Here is a 20553-nt window from a genome sequence, read left to right as displayed (position 1 = left end):
GTATGTAGTTCCCATAGAGGTCCCCTGAATTCAGTGGACAATTATTAATAACACGCGGCACTGTTTGTACAGAGCCACAGCTGCAGTGCGGATTGTCATGAAGACTACAATGGTGGAGGCTGGCTGCAATTAGACCTTGCCCTGTGTCCAGCAAGGACCACTGCCGCCGTGGCAGGGGTGAAGCCAGGTGGACAAACTGCAGGATCTGGGGGTGCGATGATTGCTATGTGTAATCCCAATTGCGTTATCTTTCGGCACATTTGGACCGCGGTGCCAGCACACAATGGCCTGCTTTTACGAATGACGTCGCAGGACATTCGCCGTCCACCATGGTGAGTGAAGCAGATGGTGCGTGGTTATTATTTTTAAGGTCAATGCAAACACTGCCGCAGCGATAACCGGGGCTTCCACTGGAGTCGAACCGCAAACCTCTGCAACATAAACAAGTGGCTAACATCCCACCGCTGGGCCACGTCGCCGTTGTAAACGATTAACTTTCTTTTATTTTACCAGGTAAGGCTCACCGAGCTATATAGCTCTCTTTCAGAAATGACCTGGCCACAAATGATAGCTCAACGAAGTGGCTTATCATTTGGAACTGTATAGCAGCCAAATACTCTAAACAAATGTTGATTCTAAATGTGTAGGGAAAAACCGGAGGATCCTGAGAAAAATCCACACGACCACGGGAGAACATTCAAACTCCAAATATACAGGCGCCAGGGTCAGGATCGAACCCACGGCCTCCTTTATACCAGGTGAGGTAGATAACATCTCGCCACTGAGAGAGATCTGATGAGATCGGGCGCATTCAAGGCGATTTGGTCACGGTCCATTTGTATGTATGTTGAACTTATTTTGCGCCGTACATAGCCAACTGTGCTAAACAGAGGTGCAGGGGAAGGACAACAAACTAAACGCAACACTCAGTTTGAAAAATAAATACATTTACATTTTAAAGTGCATAGCTCCAGCGGCTTTCTAATATCAGAAGGAATAGCGTTCCAGATGGCTGCAGAAGGGCATCTGAAAGTGCCGATGCAGTGACCGTCTTACAGTATTTAAGCATTTCATTGTGATAATTGAACATACATGTTTCGATGAAAGTATTTAGATATAGGATATTTTGTACATTGTCATACTTGTACTGAGTTTTATCAATCCCTTGCTAGATGAAGGCCTCCCCACACCGTGTCAATCATTGGGGTTGTTAGAGCATATTTTACCGTGCTGGTCTAGTGCGGGTAGGTGAAAGCGTGGAGGCCAAAAGTTGTGGCCAAGAATCAAACTCGGGTTTCTAGGTTTGTAGTGCAACGCTCTGACCACCGCATCGTCGCCCCATGAAAATGAAGTGTTGTAAACAAAACTATATGAAACGACGTGTAATGAGCTCACTGGTGTCTGTTTTATAAAATACCAGCGACACACATGCTCTAGTTTTCTGTGTGCCAAATGTGTATATGGGTCAAGTCTCTCACTGACTGAACCCAAATGAAAAACATATTTGGTTATGCTGCTGCATTGGCAGTGGTGGACAAGCATAATTAACAAAAGGAAATTCATCACATTCGTCAATCACAACATTGTGCGACCTTAAAAGGAAGAATATATAATATGCGACGTTTCGGGCTGTGGTCCTTCATCATAGCATATGATTAATGGCCCTTCAGCGTGACCCTTCTACACAGCACTTGATTCATGTGCTATAAAGAAGGGCAATTTCCCTAAACGTCACCTATTATATATTGTTTCCTTATAAGGCCACACAATGTCATCAAGTGAAGCAGCAAGACAACCCCAAGTTAATTGAACCGTTTGAAAAAAAAATCTTAAAGCAAAAGGGGTCTCCGACTCGAGCGAGATTTCAGGCATCGTTGCTCATCTTCCTTCGACACCCTTGAGCCAGTGTTGAGAATGTCACGTTTCTATGGCAAGTGGGGGGGGGGGGGGGGGGGGGTGCGTGAGTCTGTCCTTAGATCTGTATAGAATATTTGATTTTAAAGTGGCCTCTCTTACCTTGAACTGGCCCGCCTCTGGGTCCGTCATGTCCCAGATGGAGAAATCAACTTCCCTGTCTCCATTGGCATCGATTGTGACTCTTCCTATGACACCTGAGCACGGGTACACCACGTACAAAGTACACCACTCGCTGCGCTTAGTACCACTGCAGGCGCAACGCACACAGGGCACACGCCGTTCAGCTGATCGTACTGACTAAAAGATACGGGCAAAGGTGCGACCCTGCAATTGCCATAGTCGAGCTAAAGCAGTTTAACACGTAGGCTTTTGCAGCCAATATCATCCATAATATAGGTTTTTTTCGGTTGGATCGCATAAATATAAATGTGTCGTTAAACCTGCCACCACCCGACACAGCCAATTCAGCCAATTTAGTAAGGTTTTTCACGTAAACAGAATGTGCCAATTCATTACTAGTACAGCACACCGGTGTGTTGGAGAGCAAATCCACAACATTTACAATCCGAGTACGACGTTTCATCACTAATTACAACTAGCATCAAGCGTACAGTCAAATTTGTGGAGAAATCCTGTTTCGTTCCTTAAATAGAGGGATGACATCACTTGTGAGCTCTTCACGTGTGAAGGGAATGCATATAAATTACAATGTGTGTCTATTGCCGGTTGGCTTATTCATGGTAATCAACGTCATTGTGCATGAAGGTGAAGCATGCACTCGGCTCTTGTACCTCCCGTCGTCGTGTCTGCGTACTCCCCATTGGCGTATGGTGTACTGTATAGGCATTTAACAATGTGTTATTTTATTATTCGCTTCCAAGCAGCACTAAGCCTGTAGATTTCTCTCAATTTCAATAGATTCTCTAATTAGTCTTGGCCAGTAGTAACTAGTTTTGCACAGAACTTCAACATCAAATTCAATCGAGCGTTCTTGTTGGCACGTGTGTTCTGCCACTGCTGACAGTTGTATTTGGGAGTATTTAATATTCCTTTGGTGTTCTTTTAGTCTCATGCCCGTCATTCGTTCTGTCTGCCCAAAATAGCATTTCCCACAAGTGCAATAAATCCGGTACACACCTTCTGTTGATAGTTTCGGCAATACATATTTAGTACCAGATATTAGTTTCTGTATTTTATGCACCGTACCAAATCTGACTCGGATGTTTTGTTTTTCCAAAAGTCTGGTTAGTTTATCAGTTACTCCCACAATGTACAGTATTTTAATATTTCGATTTAAAGCTTTCGTGACTGCAGGGATTCATCTTCTTGGTTCTTTCGGTAAAGTCACGTAGAAGGGAAGTAATAAAATAATAAAAATAAAACATAATAAAACAATTCTCACGACGTTTCGGCCACAACGCAAGCAGCCGTCCTCAGGTGAAAACCAGGTCCGTCGAGGCGACAGAGTCTGTTTCATTCAGACTCTGTCGCCTCGACGGACCTGGTTTTCACCTGAGGACGGCTGCTTGCGTTGTGGCCGAAACGTCGTGAGAATTGTTTTATTATGTTTTATTTTATTTTTATTATTTTATTACTTCCCTTCTACGTGACTTTACCGAAAGAACCAAGAAGAGTATTTTAATAGTTTAAATTATTTGGTGAGTTTCAGCTCTCATGAAATTTTATGGTTTTGGCATTCAGTGGCCTGTTGATTTGTGCATCATTGTAACCGTTCAATTGCAGCCGTGCTTTAGCATGTTTAATTTCACTTCAGAACTAAAGCAGCTTGCACTTGTGAAATGAGGCCGCCAGACAAAAGGTTAAAATGCCGTTAAGTACGCAAAGGAGCCGAGCGGAACTCGGCGTGTGCACAGGAAGCCCCCCAAATAAAAGTATTCGTCAGTGGAGATTTTGCATCATGAATTGTAAATCAACACCGCCGTTGGCCAAAATCACCAACATAGCTCAAATCCCATTTGTCACCGTAAACCCAAATTACAGCTGTGAAAATGTACACTGCTGGCTGGATTGAGGCGGTGCAATGGTCAGCAGCACGACGGCCTCGCGATCCAGAGGTTACCAGTTTGATTCCATTTCCTCGCCGCACGGCAGTTGACCCAATAGGAGTGATTTCCTTAAACTCCCCTCTTCCCCCACCGCCTCAATCCACCCCGCAGTGTAGATGGGTATAAAACCGCAGTTACTCATTCGGTAGGTTGCGCGGGGTGCGGTAAAGCGTGGGTGCTCTCACCTCTTCCGATATGTCTGACCAGCGTGGAAGAGTTGGCCAAAACATCTTCGACAGGGGCTCTCTGGAGCTCCATCTAGGCCTGCACCTTTAGCTTTATACAGCAAGAGCTCTGTTATCGAGCACTTTACCGTCCAGAATGCTCTATTAACCGGCATCTATCATAGACGGAAACTTTCAGATGACCGGCATATTTCATGCACCGGCACCTTCTATTCCCAATGGATGCCTGATAAGGTCGCACTCATTACACGCAGACTGCTTGCCACAAATGAACCTCAATACCTTCCCGATGTCGTCAAGGAGCATAAACCCACATGCAAACTCCCGTCATCCTCGCAGCGTTTTTTTGGCTAACCATCGAACAAAGATGGTCACTGCATTATGTGCTTTCCGATGCGCTTCTGCGGCCGTCTAAAACGCTCTTCAATCCAATATTAGGAAGCCACTGGTGCTATGCACTTTTAAATATAAGTTGAAAACTAATTTATTTATAACAGATTTTTGAGTTTAGTTTTTTGTCGTTCCCCCCGCACCTCTAATTAGCTCACTTAGCTATGTACGGTGCAAAAGAAGTTTAAAATACATACATACGTTGAACATATACGTTGAACTCCTTTAAAACCGTCCATAGCCAACCATGCTGATTGGAGGTGCCGGGGGAAGGGCAACAAACTGAATGCAACCAAAGACATTCATACATGGCAGAGCTTTAGCTTTGAACGTAGAACACAAAACTGCCATCCCTTTAATGCTCCCAACCCGAGCATCGTCGCTCACCTATTTTTTGCCATACCATTGGCACGAAAATGGTGATGGCGAATCGCTCGGCACTCTGGTCATGCGCCGCGCACACCGCGCATGCCGCACACACCGCACCTTGAAATGTTCGGTTCCACATGTATCGCTTGAGCACCACTCCGTCTTTCACCAGCCTTCCTGCGGTGAGGGTGTCATTAAGAGCTAACGCGTAGAGCAGAATCCCATCGTAGAAGCCAGCAGGAATGATGTTTTTCTGAAACGGTAAATATAGAAATCAAAGGAGTGTGCGCTTTGGCAGAAATGGGCGAGACCCGAAATAGAGGCATAGTCGATTTAAAAACAGACGGGTTTATTTTTTTTGCATAATTTTACACAAAAATACATGCACGTAAAGATACCTGAAATAAACATGCCAAGATATGGTTTCCTAGGATGAATATGTACAATGTTACTTTACCATTTATGAAACGGCCAGTGAGTTTCGTGAGTTTATAATGGCCGGCGATATTAGTCTTCGCGTTGGATTAAGCAATCAAGTCGAGTCGCAGTGTTTACGCCCCGGGAGCTTGTATTAACCGAGGCACGTGAGTAAAATAGGCTGTCGAGTCCTCTAAACTCAGAGCGAGAAAAGGCATGCGCCGTCTCTCCTTGAAAACTAATTTCTTTAAAACTGCTTTTTGTGTTTAGTTTGTCGTCCTTGTCAAAATGGCGAGAGAACCCGTGAAAAGACAGCTGCCATCACTGGCCAGAGAGTCACGCTTACCAGCGAGTCGCTAGCTGTGAAGTTATACTGCTCCGGTGCTCGCCTCTTCAGCTCCTCGATGAATGTCCTGTACTCAGCGCCCTCTGGTTGCTTGTAGGTGATGATTAGAACGGACTGCAGATGCACAACAGAGGGAGGGGGGTAACAATGTCTACGATTCGTCAATCAATATATCGATTTTCTCGAGCGCAAGATCAAAGGTGATGTGGACTTCATGGCGCAGCCCTGCAATTTCTCGCTCAGGCCAATGCCAGCAGAAGGGGTCTCCACTCGTGGGAGTTCCATCTATTGAGTGTTAATGGTTTACTCTGCATCGCCAGCCAGTACGTCCTTGAAGAAAAGCTCAACTATAAAAAAAAAATGTATTCTATCAGGCAAGGTCCACTGAGCAATATAGCTCTTTGTCAGAAGCGACATGGCCACAAATGATAGCTCAACAAAGTTGCTTATCACATGCAGCCAAATGCTCAAAATGTATGTTGATTCTAAATGCGGAGGGAAAAACCGGAGGAGACAGAGAACAATCCACGCGACCACTGGGAGGTGTTAGGGTCGGGATCGAGCCCACAACTTCCTGCATACCAGACGAGGGAGTGAACGTTTCGCCACCGCGGCGACAACTGACGGAGGTGGGAGACCACAACTTGACCCCACCACGACCACACGTGACCTGCCGACTGTGTGATTCTCGCACGGGGAATTCGGGAGCCCTCATCTCTGGCCACGATGACGGTTGCACTATCCTAAGCTCGGCCAGACTTGCAACAGCGTCTAACCTCTCTGGCGGCCTTGCTGCAAATTTATAGATTTATATTCCACCCGATTATTACTATTTTTTCTACGATCAAAGTGCAAAGTGAGCACTCATGGCCGAGCCCTCTCTCAGGCCCAGTTGAAATGTTTTTAAATTGTATGATTACATCATGAGCTTAATTCACAGATTCGCGGATACTGTTTTGTTCTTGTTACATTGGACTTATTCTATGGAGTCACAACACAAAAACTGCCTAAATATTTGGAGTGGCCACTGTGCCCCCCCATTGAACTGTATCCACCCAGCAGCAGTCAAAACGGGTTCTCCACAGTTCATCGGTAGGACGTGTGGTGGGGTAAAGCGTGAGTATTTACTCCTCTTCCAAGACGTCTGACCAACGAGGAATAGGCCAAAAACAATTTTTAAAAATACCCTTCGGGTGGGCCTCTATAGTGCTCCCTCTCGTTGAGGCCCTTCCGCCAACAATTTAAACTGAAACTAAACAATTTATATTTTTCCAGTTACGGTCCATTGAGCTATATAGCTTTTTCAGAAGCGAAAAGCCACAAATAATAGCTCAACGAAATGGCCTATCATCATGAGGAAAATTATAGCAGCCAAATACTTTATATGCATTTTGATTCTTAATGTGGAGGGAAACCCGCAGGACCTGGAGAAAAAATCCATGCTACCACGGGGAGAACATGCAAACTCCAAATATACAGGTGTCAGGGTCGGGATCAATCCCACGACCTCCTGTATACCAGGCGATGTAGTTAACATGTCGCCACCGCGGTGCCCTTGGAGAGAGAAGGCCATTGCAGAGCTGATTTCTCAAACCTTCAATGCGCCCCCCGGTTGAAAGGAGATGGGAAATTCACGCTCGTAATCCAAAAAGCGGTTCATCCCTTCTGATTCCCTGCTGATAATGGACTCTCCGAACAAAAAGCACGACCACCCTGCAATTTTAATCCCCAGCAGCTGCAAAATTCCTCGCTGAGTCCAGACTAAGCTATACATACTCTATTACGGTATTATTATTACCGTGTTATTAATACACAACCGCGGAGATGTTCGCGGTTGTGCTGCAGAGCTTCCCGATGCATTTTAGGGTTGTAGCGCGTGTTATTGATGTCCACCGTTTCACTCCACGTGGTTGTAAATTCTTCTTCAGCAACTGGATCGAGCAGTTACACCCTCTTCCTCGTAGGACTTATGATTTGGCGACGGTCCTATTGCTGCTGCTGTGTTGGCAATGCTGCACAAGCACACTTAACAACAATGCTCAACACATTAATCAATCTTGACTTAAGGCTTTCGTGACTGCTTGTGTTGTGATCGAAACGTCGTATTTATTTATTTATTTATTTATTTTTGTTGAACCTATCTACGTGACTTTACCGAAAGACCCAAAGAATATGACATTCGTCAATTATAACCCTGTGGCCTGAAAAGAAAAAATATAATCTGGTGACATTTTGGGCTATGGCCCTTATTCATGGCAAATAAACAGAGAGGCCAGAGAGATGGAGTGAATAATAAGTCTTTGAACACCGCACTTAGCACCTTGTGGCCTAATGAGAATTTGTTTTGTTTTCCGACGACCCGTTTTAAATGGGCATACAGAAGCTCTATGCATCTTCCTCGATCGTACAGCGGTCAACTCAGGTGGGGGCCCCAGGACCGGGTTCAGATACCACCATAGTGGATTCAACTGAATCGCAGACGTACTCTTTGGAGGCAACACATTTATTGACACCAACACATTAACACAAAGGGGTTACTGCCCCTTTTTCAGATAACCTATGGTGGTGGGCCACCAGGCTAACTATGCTAGTTACTGGGAGTAGCTACAACGGACAGGACCCTGACTTGGGTCCTCGTCCACGTGTTAGTGACTTCTTCTTGGATGTAGAACGTAGATCGTAGATCTTCAAATGACGGCAGCAACGCAGAGCCCCGGTCCCTGTGGGGACCCAGTTTATATGCTCCGGGACGTGGCTGGCCCTGCCCTTGGCCACGACCACCTTCGAGAAACCTCTTGTCGTTTCTGGACCCTTCCCGTAAGATCTCACCCTGACACGTGACCACCCCCTAGCCCCCACCTGGGGCCCCTGTGTAGATCTTACCGGTCACGTGCCTTCCAGGGTCAACCAGAGTGCCATGGCCTAGGGTAACCTCATCCCATGGCTGACACTCTCACACTCCCTCCTGTAGGAATCAGCACTGCACGCCACGCGTGGTGCCACTGCGCTATCCCAGCGCTCACCGAGCCCCCTCTGGGGCTGGTACTACACCCACCTACGGGGTGTCCGCGATGGCGATGCATCGCACGCCGTGTCTCGCTAGAGCCACATTACACAGCGACATTCACGATGTCGCTACATACGTGATGTCCGCGATGCGAGTACATTGCACGCCGTGCCCCTCTAGGGCCAGCACCACACAGTGACATCCGCACAATGCGCCAGGATAGCTGCGTCACCACTCTCCCAAGAGTTGAATCACTCGAATAACGTTGGTATCAAAATGTGTTTGGTTCTTTGTGTGCATAAACAATCGATTTGCCGGAAAATGAATTCCAAAGAATAGCAATAGTCACCCCCTACTGGCAGACTGATAGCCGCTTGCAGGCCACGTGCTGAGTCACATTGTGTCACGCAGGGGCAGCTGCTACTTGGGGTCCCCTCGGCTAGATCACATTGCAATTATCGTCCCCTACTGGCAGACTGATCCCAGTTTGCAGGCCAGGTGCTACCAAGTCACCTTGCCCCACACAGAGACAGCTGCCACTGAGGGTGCCGATTCGAACGTTTACGATTGTGATGTACGACGCTTTGGGTTGCTGCAGCACCGAAGCAAACGCCATGCAAATGTAATTTATTTTTTTGTAAAAGTGATTTATCATCTAGCACCTCATTCGATGCCCACAGGGGAAGTTATTCTTTTTCACAACATCTCCGTGTGATCCACACGAAACCCTCCACATCGCTGGCAAGAGGGTGCATTGCAGGAGGCAAAGAGAGCGCTGCGGAGGGCCCAGAGGGTCCCCAAGGGTCTCCGCCGCAGAGAGAAGCGATGGCGTGCACCTGGTAGGCCTTTTTGGCGACGGGGTCGTTGGCGTCGCCGCGGTGCCAGGGGGGTCGTGGCATGCCCTGGGCCCCCACCAGGCTCTCGCCATAGAGGTCCACGTAGATGAAGGCGTAGTCGTCGAGGGAGAGGCCCACGTAGAGCGCATGGATCATCAGGCGCCGGAAGTCGTCCGCCCTGCAGGAGAAGTAGATCACTGCAACGACACGACGGGGGGCCTGCGTGAAACAACTGTTCGTAGCAGCAGCTGGCACGGAATAACGTTGGGAATTGAGCTCACTTTGGTATTCGCGCCATTCCTATTGCTGTCGCAAAAGTAGGACTTGCCTTTCACAGATGCAGTCTTTGGCAGTTTCGCAGGAAAGTGCCGTTGTTGTTTTTTTAGCTGGGCGTTGGTGGCTATGCAAGTGGCCTTTAATCCGGCACTGTGAGGGTGAGGATTTGTGTGGATTGCACACAGACGTTGTGAAACTCCGAGCACCCTATGAAGGCACGGGCACACGAGGGGGTGGGTGGCCAGCACCACACCTGGCCGCCTTTGTCGCCCGAGTGGCGATGTTCACACACTGCACCGGGTACTCAGTCGACCTAGGGGAGGTCCAGGACCGATGCAGACAATTTTCACTCGTGTTGGCTGTGAGCGAGAATGGAATCCGGGTCGCCGGGTTCGTAGCGCAGCGCGGTAACCGTGACACTACCGTGGCCGTTCTCATTGCACACGTACAGACTTCTGATTTTCTTTGTTGTGCATATTTCTCTACGGGGCATTAAGGAGATGTATGCAGCCAAGGTGCCCCCCTCCCCCCCCATGAACAATAGACGTGTGCGTCGTAAGTGGAGCTCTTAGCGCGTGCTTTGTGTACGCGCATAACAGTCTGCACAGAGTGTTTTAGCATCTGTACAGCTCTCGTAAGTATTGTGCTCACGACTCGTAAGGTGCCAGTGAGTACCGTATGTGCAATACATACCGTGTAAGAGTACACGCACATCCCTTCTCCCAGTGTGTATCCCGCTGAATGATCAGGGCTTCCCTCAATGCCACGTGGGTCATGGGGGTCATTTTAACATATTTCACCGTGCTGGTCAGTGCGAGTTGGAGACGGGCATTGAGCATATAAACGTGGCGCCATATAAGCACACTACAACAACAGAATTCATACTCTTTGGTTCTTTCGGTAAAGTCACGTAGAAAAATAATAATAGATCACGACGTTTCGATCGCCACACAAGCAATCGTCCTCAGAAGGAAGAACCAAAGAGTATGAATTCCGTTGTTGTAGTGTGCTTCTATGGCACCACGTTGATGTGCTCAATGTCCGTCTCCTCAGGAGGACGATCGCTTGTATGGCGATCGAAACGTCGATATCTATTATTATTTTTCTGCGTGACTTTACCGAAAGAACCAAATAGTATGGATTCCTGCAGTCACGAAAGCTTCAAATCAAGAACGGAATTTACCACACCGCCCAATGCTGCCCATCGCTTAGCCCAATTGCCCTATGACCAAATCCTTTGGAATGAATTTGTTACAGGCAATTGGGCTGGGTGCATATTGCAGATTTAGATATAGGGAGCTCAGCATGGATGACTCAAAATCCCGGGCAACAGGTTGTTGTTATAGGCAGCAGCTCTACTTGGACATTCTTATGAAAATAATAAATTGATGATTCAAGGCAGAGTGATTTCCCTGCTGCTCAAATATGCATTGAGGCATTGGTGCTTATCTCCAATTTACAGCCCTGCAGACGCCGGTGGTGGAAATTCCACATTAATATGACTGGGGTGAGTCTTCCCATAGTTGATTTATGAAGATGTATACTTTATGGGGCGGGGAGTATCAGACTGATCTGATTAAATTAAGAGGAAACAAAGAATAGGAAGGACTGCTTTTGAAAAAGTTACTTTCATCACGAAATAGAATTTTAACTGAAGAACACGTTTTCAACCAGTGCGCATTTGCCAGCCGTGCAGGACGATTCAGAAACGCTCGCAAAGAAGGAAGTCAAACACAATTAGAAAATTATACAAGCACGCGCGGAGAGATGCACGCTTGGAAGTTGACTGACAGAAGTTCAAGTTTACTTTGTTTAACTAGGTGAAAACATTGGAGACCAGGATAGTCTCATTTGCCAGAATAACCTGGGACATTAATCTGGCAGTAGGAGGTAATGATTGCTGCTATGTGTGCATTATCCCATTTTAGTGATTTTAGAATTTGACTTCGGCAGACCCGGGCCTACTCTTGCGATTATTTGATCTTACACTGTGAAGCAGATGGCGTGTAGTATTATTTCCGTTATCACTCACCGAAGTATTATAAACTAAAACTGTAAAAAAAGATCGTTTGTATTTTATCAGGCAAGGTCCACTGAGCTATGTAGCTCTTTTTCAGAAGCGACCTGGCCACAGATGATATCTCAATGAAGTGGATTATAGTGTGGAAATGTATAGCAGCCAAATACTTTAAACGTGTGATGTTGATTCTTAAATGTTAATCGGTGCGGCTGCTGAATTCGAACCGTGAACCTCTGAATCTGATTTTCGTAGATGTACAGTAGGGGCCGGTCAGAAAGCTACAACAACAAACAATACAAAAACAAGATCGCAGTGCAAAGTATAGGAAAGGTAAGAAAATCACCAAAAAATTACCTGAACAATTTTTTCACACCGACTTTCACGACCAATATGAAAATATTCAAAAACCTTTCTTTTAATATTTTTTTTTACCAGGTAAAGCCCACTGAGCGATAAGCTTCTTTCTCGTAAACGACCTGGCCACAAATGATAGCTAAACGAAGTAGCTTATGATCATGTGAAAATGTATGGATTGTGGAATCACAACACTGCAGTTTTAGTGTCGGCCTTCAACCTTCAGCAGAGGATAGACAATGGCTGCCAATGACGCTTGATGGCGGTGTCTATTGAAAGGCCTGCATGCATTGCGGACAATGGCGTACTGTGAGGGTGTCATCAACATCGTGATGAAACGAGCGGAACGCATCACTTTGGCGACTCGCCCCCGGCGGCAATGGAGTTATAGGCACGACTTTGCCAACACTCTGATTACAAGGAGATGCTCGCTAATGCGGGAGTTGGCACCAACCTTCTCAACAAATTTCAAATGGACTAATCATCGCGTCACGGAGCCAAGGATGGAAACAGCTGCTGCATTTAAAGGCCGATTTGCAAGTCCCCGTTGACCAAACATTGACAGGTAAAGGTGCATTACTGCAATTTCTTGCTCATGCCACTGCTGGCAGAAGAGGCCTTCCACTAGACAGAGCGCCTCTCGAGTGGGCATTTTTTCACTGCTCGTCCACGCTGGCCAGACCTTCTTTAAAGAGGTGAGAATACCCACAGTTTACCCCACCACACGCGCGACTTGGTGATTGACTAACTGTGGTGAACCCATCAATTCCGCCGAGGTGGACAAAAGTCAGCAGGAAGAGTTTCAGGCACAGCAATTCCCCGACTTACGTGTCCTCCTTTTACGTCGTGTCACAAATACGTCGTCACTTTAGCAGCCCCCCCCCCCCCCCCCCCCCCAGTGGCGTAGCCAGGATCATTTGCGCCCGGGGACGAACTATAAAATTGGCGCCCCCCCCGTTTAATCACATACCAAAATGTAATTACATGACATGTCGGCTGTGTGTGGCGGGATATATAAACTTTTAGGTTGAGGTGTAGATTTGTGCAGTAGTTTCAGGCTGCCGCGCCCGCCGCAATAAGTTATAATGTAACGTTGTAAGCCTCATTTTGGCGCCCCTTTACCTTGGCGCCCGGGGACACGTGTACCCCCCTGCCCCCCCTAGCTACGCCTCTGGCACCGCCCCCTGATTAGCGTCGCCTCAGCCCCACACTTACGTCGCTCACGGCACCGTCCGTCCTTTCTCGCCTCCGCCACCACCTGCCCTGCACACGAACGACTTTGCGTCGCGCGTAAAAAAATTACTGTATTGCAGAGTACAATACATGATTTATGTATTTTGGCTATTCATAGTGTACTTTATCTTGTTGTACCCTGTATAATTTGTGTTTAAGTTTACTGCAGTGCACTAGTAATTTAATAAATGTACGTATGTATGTTGAACTTCTTTCGCGGGACAAGGACAACAAACTGAACATTAAAAGCAGTTCTAAAGAAACGAGTTTTCAATCTAGATTTAAAATTGCTTAATGTCACGTTGTGGGTACACGTAGGATGAAGATGCGCGCGTTCACATCGCTTTCACCATACCCTCCGTTGTGTTTGTTTGACTCGTGTGGAAACATCGCTTTGATTTACGTCGTCTCGATATTCGTCATCGCACCTTTCAGGAACGCATCCCCGACCTAAATCATTCCAGAAAACCAATCGCCACCCCCCATTGTTTAGAATGCCGCGCGGGGAGATGGAATGGGATTGCAAGCCAGTGCCAGCGTGCCTACCATTACGACAAGCAGCACTGCAAACATTGATGCACGGCGTTAAATGAGGCATACAAGGAACAATCGTGCGTGCGCTCTCCAAAAATGTGCCCTCGTCTCCACACCGAGTGTGCGAATGAGACTAAACAGCGAGCATGGTTGAGCAGCGTTCATCGCCTTCACCAAGGGGCACAACTGGACTGGTACACTGAAGTTAAAACGGAAACAAAACACGTCGGGCCAAGAGTTTCATTTTTTTTCTTTGCACTTATTCGGGTAAAAAACACACGGCCAGAAATGCGCATTTGCGGACCTCAGCGATCCAGCTGGTGGCTTGCACGCGTTTATTTTCTGGACGGACTATTTATTTATTAAACTAAAACCCATCAGTCATCATTGGGGTTGTGTTGGGTTATGAAACCATGACGTCGTTGATTACAACACCGCCGCGTAACCCCAGCCCTACCCCCACCCAAAAACAAACACATCTCCGATTAATGCCTCTATTTGGTGATGCATTCAATAACCCAAGACCATACGAATGTCATAATTAGATGGAATCACAAAGGTATCGTAGTAGTTTATCGCGCCCTTTCTCGATCCACTGCTGGATGAAGGCCTCCCCGCGGCCGCGTGTTCATCTCGAGAGTGGTTTGACGAGAGACGCCGCCGTGCAGCCAGTCGGTGCGGGTCGGCGCACGGGTCGTGGAGCACCAGCACCGTGTCAGATATCGGGTCGGCGCACGGGTCGTGGTGCACCAGCAGCACCGTGTCAGATATCGGGTCGGCGCACGGGTCGTGGTGCACCAGCAGCACCGTGTCAGAAATCGGGTCGGCGCACGGGTCGTGGTGCACCAGCAGCACCGTGTCAGATATCGGGTCGGCGCACGGGTCGTGGTGCACCAGCACCGTGTCAGATATCGGGTCGGCGCACGGGTCGTGGTGCACCAGCAGCACCGTGTCAGAAATCGGGTCGGCGCACGGGTCGTGGTGCACCAGCAGCACCGTGTCAGATATCGGGTCGGCACACTGGTCGTGGTGCACTAGCACCGTGTCAGATATCGGGTCGGCGCACGGGTCGTGGTGCACCAGCAGCACCGTGTCAGATATCGGGTCGGCGCACGGGTCGTGGTGCACCAGCACCGTGTCAGATATCGGGTCGGCGCACGGGTCGTGGTGCACCAGCACCGTGTCAGATATCGGGTCGGCGCACGGGTCGTGGTGCACCAGCAGCACCGTGTCAGATATCGGGTCGGCGCACGGGTCGTGGCGCACCAGCAGCACCGTGTCAGATATCGGGTCGGCGCACGGGTCGTGGTGCACCAGCAGCACCGTGTCAGATATCGGGTCGGCGCACGGGTCGTGGTGCACCAGCAGCACCGTGTCAGATATCGGGTCGGCGCACGGGTCGTGGTGCACCAGCACCGTGTCAGATATTGGGTCGGCGCACTGGTCGTGGAGCACCAGCACCGTGTCAGATATCGCCGCTAACCGCCGATGTTCTATATGTACTGTATGTTGAACTTCTTTCGCACCGTACGTAGCCAACAGTGCTAATTGGCCATGTTTGCCATGGCCGGTAATTCAACTTAGGTTACCTGGTTCGCTGCACGACAGAGGAATGATAAATAATGAATTAAACCCTATTAAAGTGCCTCACGTTTGTTTGCTTCTAAATCGGAGGAGCATTCACAAGGGTGTGTAATGTTCGCCCATTCCAGCTGAATCTATACATGCTACCTTTAAAAGTTACTTTAAAATCCTGTACTAGGAAATAAATAAGCAGTAAATATGCCTCCTTCACATAACTGTCCTGCCACACAAAGAAAATATTAACTTATTTATTTCACACATCCCATTGGCCACACAAAATTCATTCTGGGATTGCCTAATTTCAGAAGCATTTGTTCAAAACAAGCAAATCTCCGGACCGGTTTCAACATTCAACGTCTCATCAGCAGAGTCCGGCTTGCTTAAACTAATGCCGGGCACACTGCCAAAAGTTCACAGGCAAGGCTCCTTCCTCTCTAATACAAACGGGTCCTAGATGGCTTTAAAATTCGATAAAGCACAACACTTCCTCTCGCTGTCTGTTTCATGGCCCTGTTGATGACATCATAACAAACAAAACGTGAAATTGCTATCTCGTGTTTTCCAGCTGCGGCGCAGCATTCAGTAGAGCAAGAGTCATCTCAGTGTGACTTCTATACCTTTTTGTTGTAAAAGCCGTCACTCAGTGCTCACACTGATCATTATTCCACCAAACAATTTATTTTTGCGTGTGAGGCCGAATGCTGCTGAATTGCAAATCATTGTGCTATTAAGAAGGCAATGAAGCTATGCACTTTAAATCTCGATTGAAAACAAATTCCTTTCAACTGCTTTTTGTGTTTAGATTGTTGTCTATCTCCCGCACCTCCAATTAGCACGGTTGGCTACATACGGTGCAAAAGAAGTTCTACATACATACATGCACGCACTCGAATACACTGGGGGGTTTTGTGTCTCTGTTGTTGAGCAAAAAGCGCAACACACCAAGCGGCCAGCAACAAACAGCACAATGGAAGGTGCAAGAGATACGAGTTAATCTGTTCATTGAATTGACAAAGACCATATAAACATTTGGGAAAGGAGATGATGGCAGGGAATTCCAAAGTGGAGCGGTGCGAGAGAAGAAGCAGGAAGAGAGGTGAGGTGACCTGTAGTGTGGCGAATGGGTGGGTGAGTGTGTGAATGAGTGAGTGACTGCATGTTTACAGTGGTTGAACACAGTGTGATGGATGAGACGAAACAGTTTGGTAGACCAATAAGTCCTCAACATGGGTGGAGGAATCAACGAGTGACGTTCACGGGAACAGCAACCATGGTAGCAGCGATATAAGAGTGCTAAGGGGGCATTTGACCGCCCAGTGAGTGAGCGATTTACTGGAGTGAATCAGTGAGTGCTGGATCATCAATCAACTTGACTGCTCTCTGCTTATAATTGTATCATGCAGAGTGAGATGAGTAACTAGGAGCTGTGCGCACCACCCCAGATGTAACCACACACGGTACAGACTATGGAGCGACTTATTCAATGCCACTGCACTGCATTCCTATGAACCCTCGTGCGTAATCTTTGGGGGAGTTTTAAACTGTATTCAGCTTGGACGCTGGCTTTATTAAAGACATATTGCCGTTAACACAGTCCACGCTCGCCAAAATACTAAGCGGTGGAAATGTCTTTTGCTTTTGTTTCTGATTGGGTCCAGTGAGCGGGGCTGTTGGCTTTTCGCTCGGGATCTCACTCTGCAAACCACGGTCCTCCAGGGAGGAGCGGGCAAGTGGTAACCCAAGCACAACGTGAACACAAACACACACGCGAGCTTGGGAGGATGCAGCGCTTCAGAAAACAACCATTTACCGCATCCTCCGCATTATAAGACGGCACGTCTCCCGCCCCACCACCCAACACGGGGGGTGAGTCTTATGATCCGGTCACAAATGTATTGTTAGTGTCATTGTGGAGCAAAGAACAAAACAATAAGGAGACAATAATAATGGTATTATTAAGCAGACAATACGCCGCCTTCCCATAGTTGTCTATACACGTAAACTAATCGACGTTTCATCTATATGTATACTGTACTTATCGAGAACCCATGGCTCTGCAACAAAAGCTAAGAGACAGCTGTCATTGGTCATGCTCTTCCCACAACCGTCCTGTACTCCAAGCACAACCACTAACATTAGGGGTGCCACGGTGGCGAGATGTTAACTACCTTACCTGGTATTCAGGAGGTCGTGGGTTCCATCCTGACCCTGATGCCTGTATATTTGGAGTTTGCATGTCTCTCTCCCCGTGGTCACGTAGATTTTTCTCTGGGTCCTCCGGGTTTTCCCTCCACACTTAGAAACATGCGTTTACAGTATTTGGATATTATACATTTCCACGTGATTAGCCACTTCCTTGAGCTATCATTTGAGGCCAGGTCGTTTCTGAAAAAGAGCTATATAGCTCAATGGGCCTTATTTGGTCAAATAAATATAGTTCGTTTGATCAGCTTTTTTATGTACGAGTAAAACGCCGAGATAATATGTATTGTGATTGGTATATTATCTGGGATTTAATATTCTGGGGAAAGAATTACATTAATAGGAGCACAAATTGAAAAGTTAGAGCGATGCTAAAAAAGTCGTCAGACTTCTGTATTCATTAATCCCACATCTTCTATGACATAGTTGTTGCTCAGTTTGATTCTTTGTATGTGTTTTATGTTGACAACATATTACAAAACCGTGTTAATGTACCAATTATCGACAGCATTTTCAATAATTTTATAGAAATAAAATGTGTTTTACTTTGTTGCAAATATTCAAGTAACTTATAAATCATAAGTTTTATTCTTGGCAATATAAAATAATGTATACGTTGATTGTTTGCAATATAAATTAATCATGTGCTTATTGGTAATAAAAAGGCATTTATGTTTGACAATCGAGGACATTGTGCATTCTTGGAGGTCCGTGTGTGGTTGATGGGATATGGAAACAAAAACTTTTATTGGTTTTGTGCAGAGGGCCGGATATGGGACGAGAGACGTGTTTTGTATGTTTATTTTACACATTTGTGAATGATTTGCAAGTTTTAAAATGCATCCTTTATTGGTGTTTTCGTATTTACATTAAGGGGGCGGATAGATATCAACGGTGCGTAGTCATCAGGTATGAAAAGGGTTAGGGGCCTCAAAAGAAACGGGACGCCTTTGGCGCTATTCTAAATTGTTGATTTCCGCTCTAACCAACAGCTTCCTCGATTAAAATGTTTTCCGATGGACAGATGGCTCCTCTTCAGTGGAACATCCCGGTGTATTGTGTTACTGCGGGAGTAATTTGCCCACTTTGAAAGAAACCTGCAAGCCATTATGATGCATTCGCCACATGAAGGCACTTCTCTTAGAGGCTCAGGCAGCAGAGCAGAATTGTGTTTACACCCAAGACAAAAAATTCCTGTATAGCCTTTAACAGACTGTTGGCGAAAGTGCTGTTGGTGAGTAGCACCTATGAAGGTCAGCACGGCAAACGAGGGGTGGGTGGCCAGCACAATGCCCGGGCGCCTTTGCCTCCCTAGTGCGACATTTACCATTGCACCACTTACTCATTTGTGGCGAAGTCGACCTCGATGAGGCCCAGGACTGGTTCAAATAATCGTCACCGATGTTGGCCGTGAGCTGGAATCAAACCGGGATCGCCGGGTTCGTAGCAGCACGCTAACTACTGCACTGCCGCTCTCCAACAGGCACCCCGTAAAAAAAATACAAAATCCCCTACATAGCCTTAACCTACCTGTTGGGAAAGTGCTGTTAGCGAGCGCCTATGAAGATCGGCACAGCACACGCGGGGATGATACTATACTGTACAACACATAATGTAACAGAAAGCGCTAGAAGGCACACGTTGGGATAATTGGAAACAGGTGGCCAGAAGGCACTGTAATCATTCAATAAAGAACCGAGTGTTGTAGTAGAGTGGGAGGGCCACTGTCCGATAGGGGCGTGGCCGAGCGAGTATATAAGGGGGAGCGAGGCCGCGAGCATTTGCTCGGGGACTAATCGACGACCAAGGTGGATGACATCGGGGCTGACGGTTACGTCAGAAATAGAGCTCTACTTCTACAAACATGGATGTCTCCAAAGAGTTTTTTTTACACTGGTGGCAGCAGTGGGATGCAGTCTACTGTATCCCGAAAGAAGACCTGCAGAGGAGCTCCCTTGGAAGAAGCATCGTCCCTAAGCGCCCTGGGTCCCTGAGACCCGGAACCCCGTGGGAGCCGGACCCCGTCGCCAATTACGTTCCCAAAGGAGGTGGAGGGCCCGCCACGGATCAGGGAACCAGTGTCGCCCAGACAGGAGAGCTGGGAATAGATAGCGAAGAGACTGGACGGACCGTCTTACCTCCACAATTGATCGGCTGATGACGGTGATCATCAAAGCGAGAGAGGAAGAAAGAGCCAATACTGCGTGTCCTGAGCAGCCGCCGCCTCCACCTGCCGCGTGGTGAGCTGAAGCTCCGAGGATGCAGCCACAACCTCTCCTTGCAGCGCAGCGGATGGAGATGCACGAGCCAGAGCCACTGCTGCCACTCGATTTGTGGCGAGCTAGGGCTCCGGGGAGGCAGACGCCGCCGCTCCCCCTCGCAGCGCAGCAGGCGGAAACTGATCAACTGTCCGGCCACTGTTACAAGCTGCATCGTGGACCTCGACCAACTTGTCCACGCAGGAGCTACGGCCAGCAAGGATCTCGGATGAAGATGTGCCGCACGAGATACCACTGCGGACCTTCACTGAATCAACCTGAGGTCCGGCAGAGCACGACGAAGGCTGGGTCCCATGAAGGAATTTACGGTGACCGGAGGCTAATCATCTAACAAAGACTGTCACTGTATCGCACGCTTTTGAATGCGCTTCTGCGGCCATCTGGAATGCTCTTCATTCCGATATTTGGAAGCCACTGGAGCTACGCACTTTTAAATCTCAATTGAAAACTCATTTCTCTCTAACTGCTTTTTGTGTTTAGTTTTTAGTCCTTCCCCCATACCTCCGATTAGCGTGGCTGGCTACATATTCAACATACG

General features: G+C 47.5%; 1 protein-coding gene across 1 annotated transcript in view; it reads right to left on the bottom strand.

The window, feature by feature from the left end:
* LOC133355253 (atrial natriuretic peptide receptor 1-like) overlaps positions 1-20184 on the bottom strand; it is a 78433-nt gene extending 58249 nt beyond the window's left edge. Inside the window, exons 1-5 of the mRNA XM_061572637.1 lie at positions 19875-20184; positions 9534-9730; positions 5691-5804; positions 5045-5180; positions 2017-2111 (exon numbers count right to left, since the gene is read on the bottom strand). Of these exons, the coding sequence (XP_061428621.1) occupies positions 2017-2111; positions 5045-5180; positions 5691-5804; positions 9534-9730; positions 19875-20169 (837 nt within the window). The 5' untranslated portion in view covers positions 20170-20184. The remainder of the gene's footprint in view (positions 1-2016; positions 2112-5044; positions 5181-5690; positions 5805-9533; positions 9731-19874) is intronic.
* Positions 20185-20553: the final 369 nt, after the last annotated feature.

This window comes from Lethenteron reissneri, chromosome 50, assembly GCF_015708825.2.
Source record: "Lethenteron reissneri isolate LAM-NWPU_2019-01 chromosome 50, ASM1570882v1, whole genome shotgun sequence".
Classification (NCBI taxonomy): domain Eukaryota; kingdom Metazoa; phylum Chordata; class Hyperoartia; order Petromyzontiformes; family Petromyzontidae; genus Lethenteron; species Lethenteron reissneri.
The sequence above is the reverse complement of the archived record's forward strand: the minus strand, read 5'-3'. Positions and strand labels throughout refer to the sequence as shown.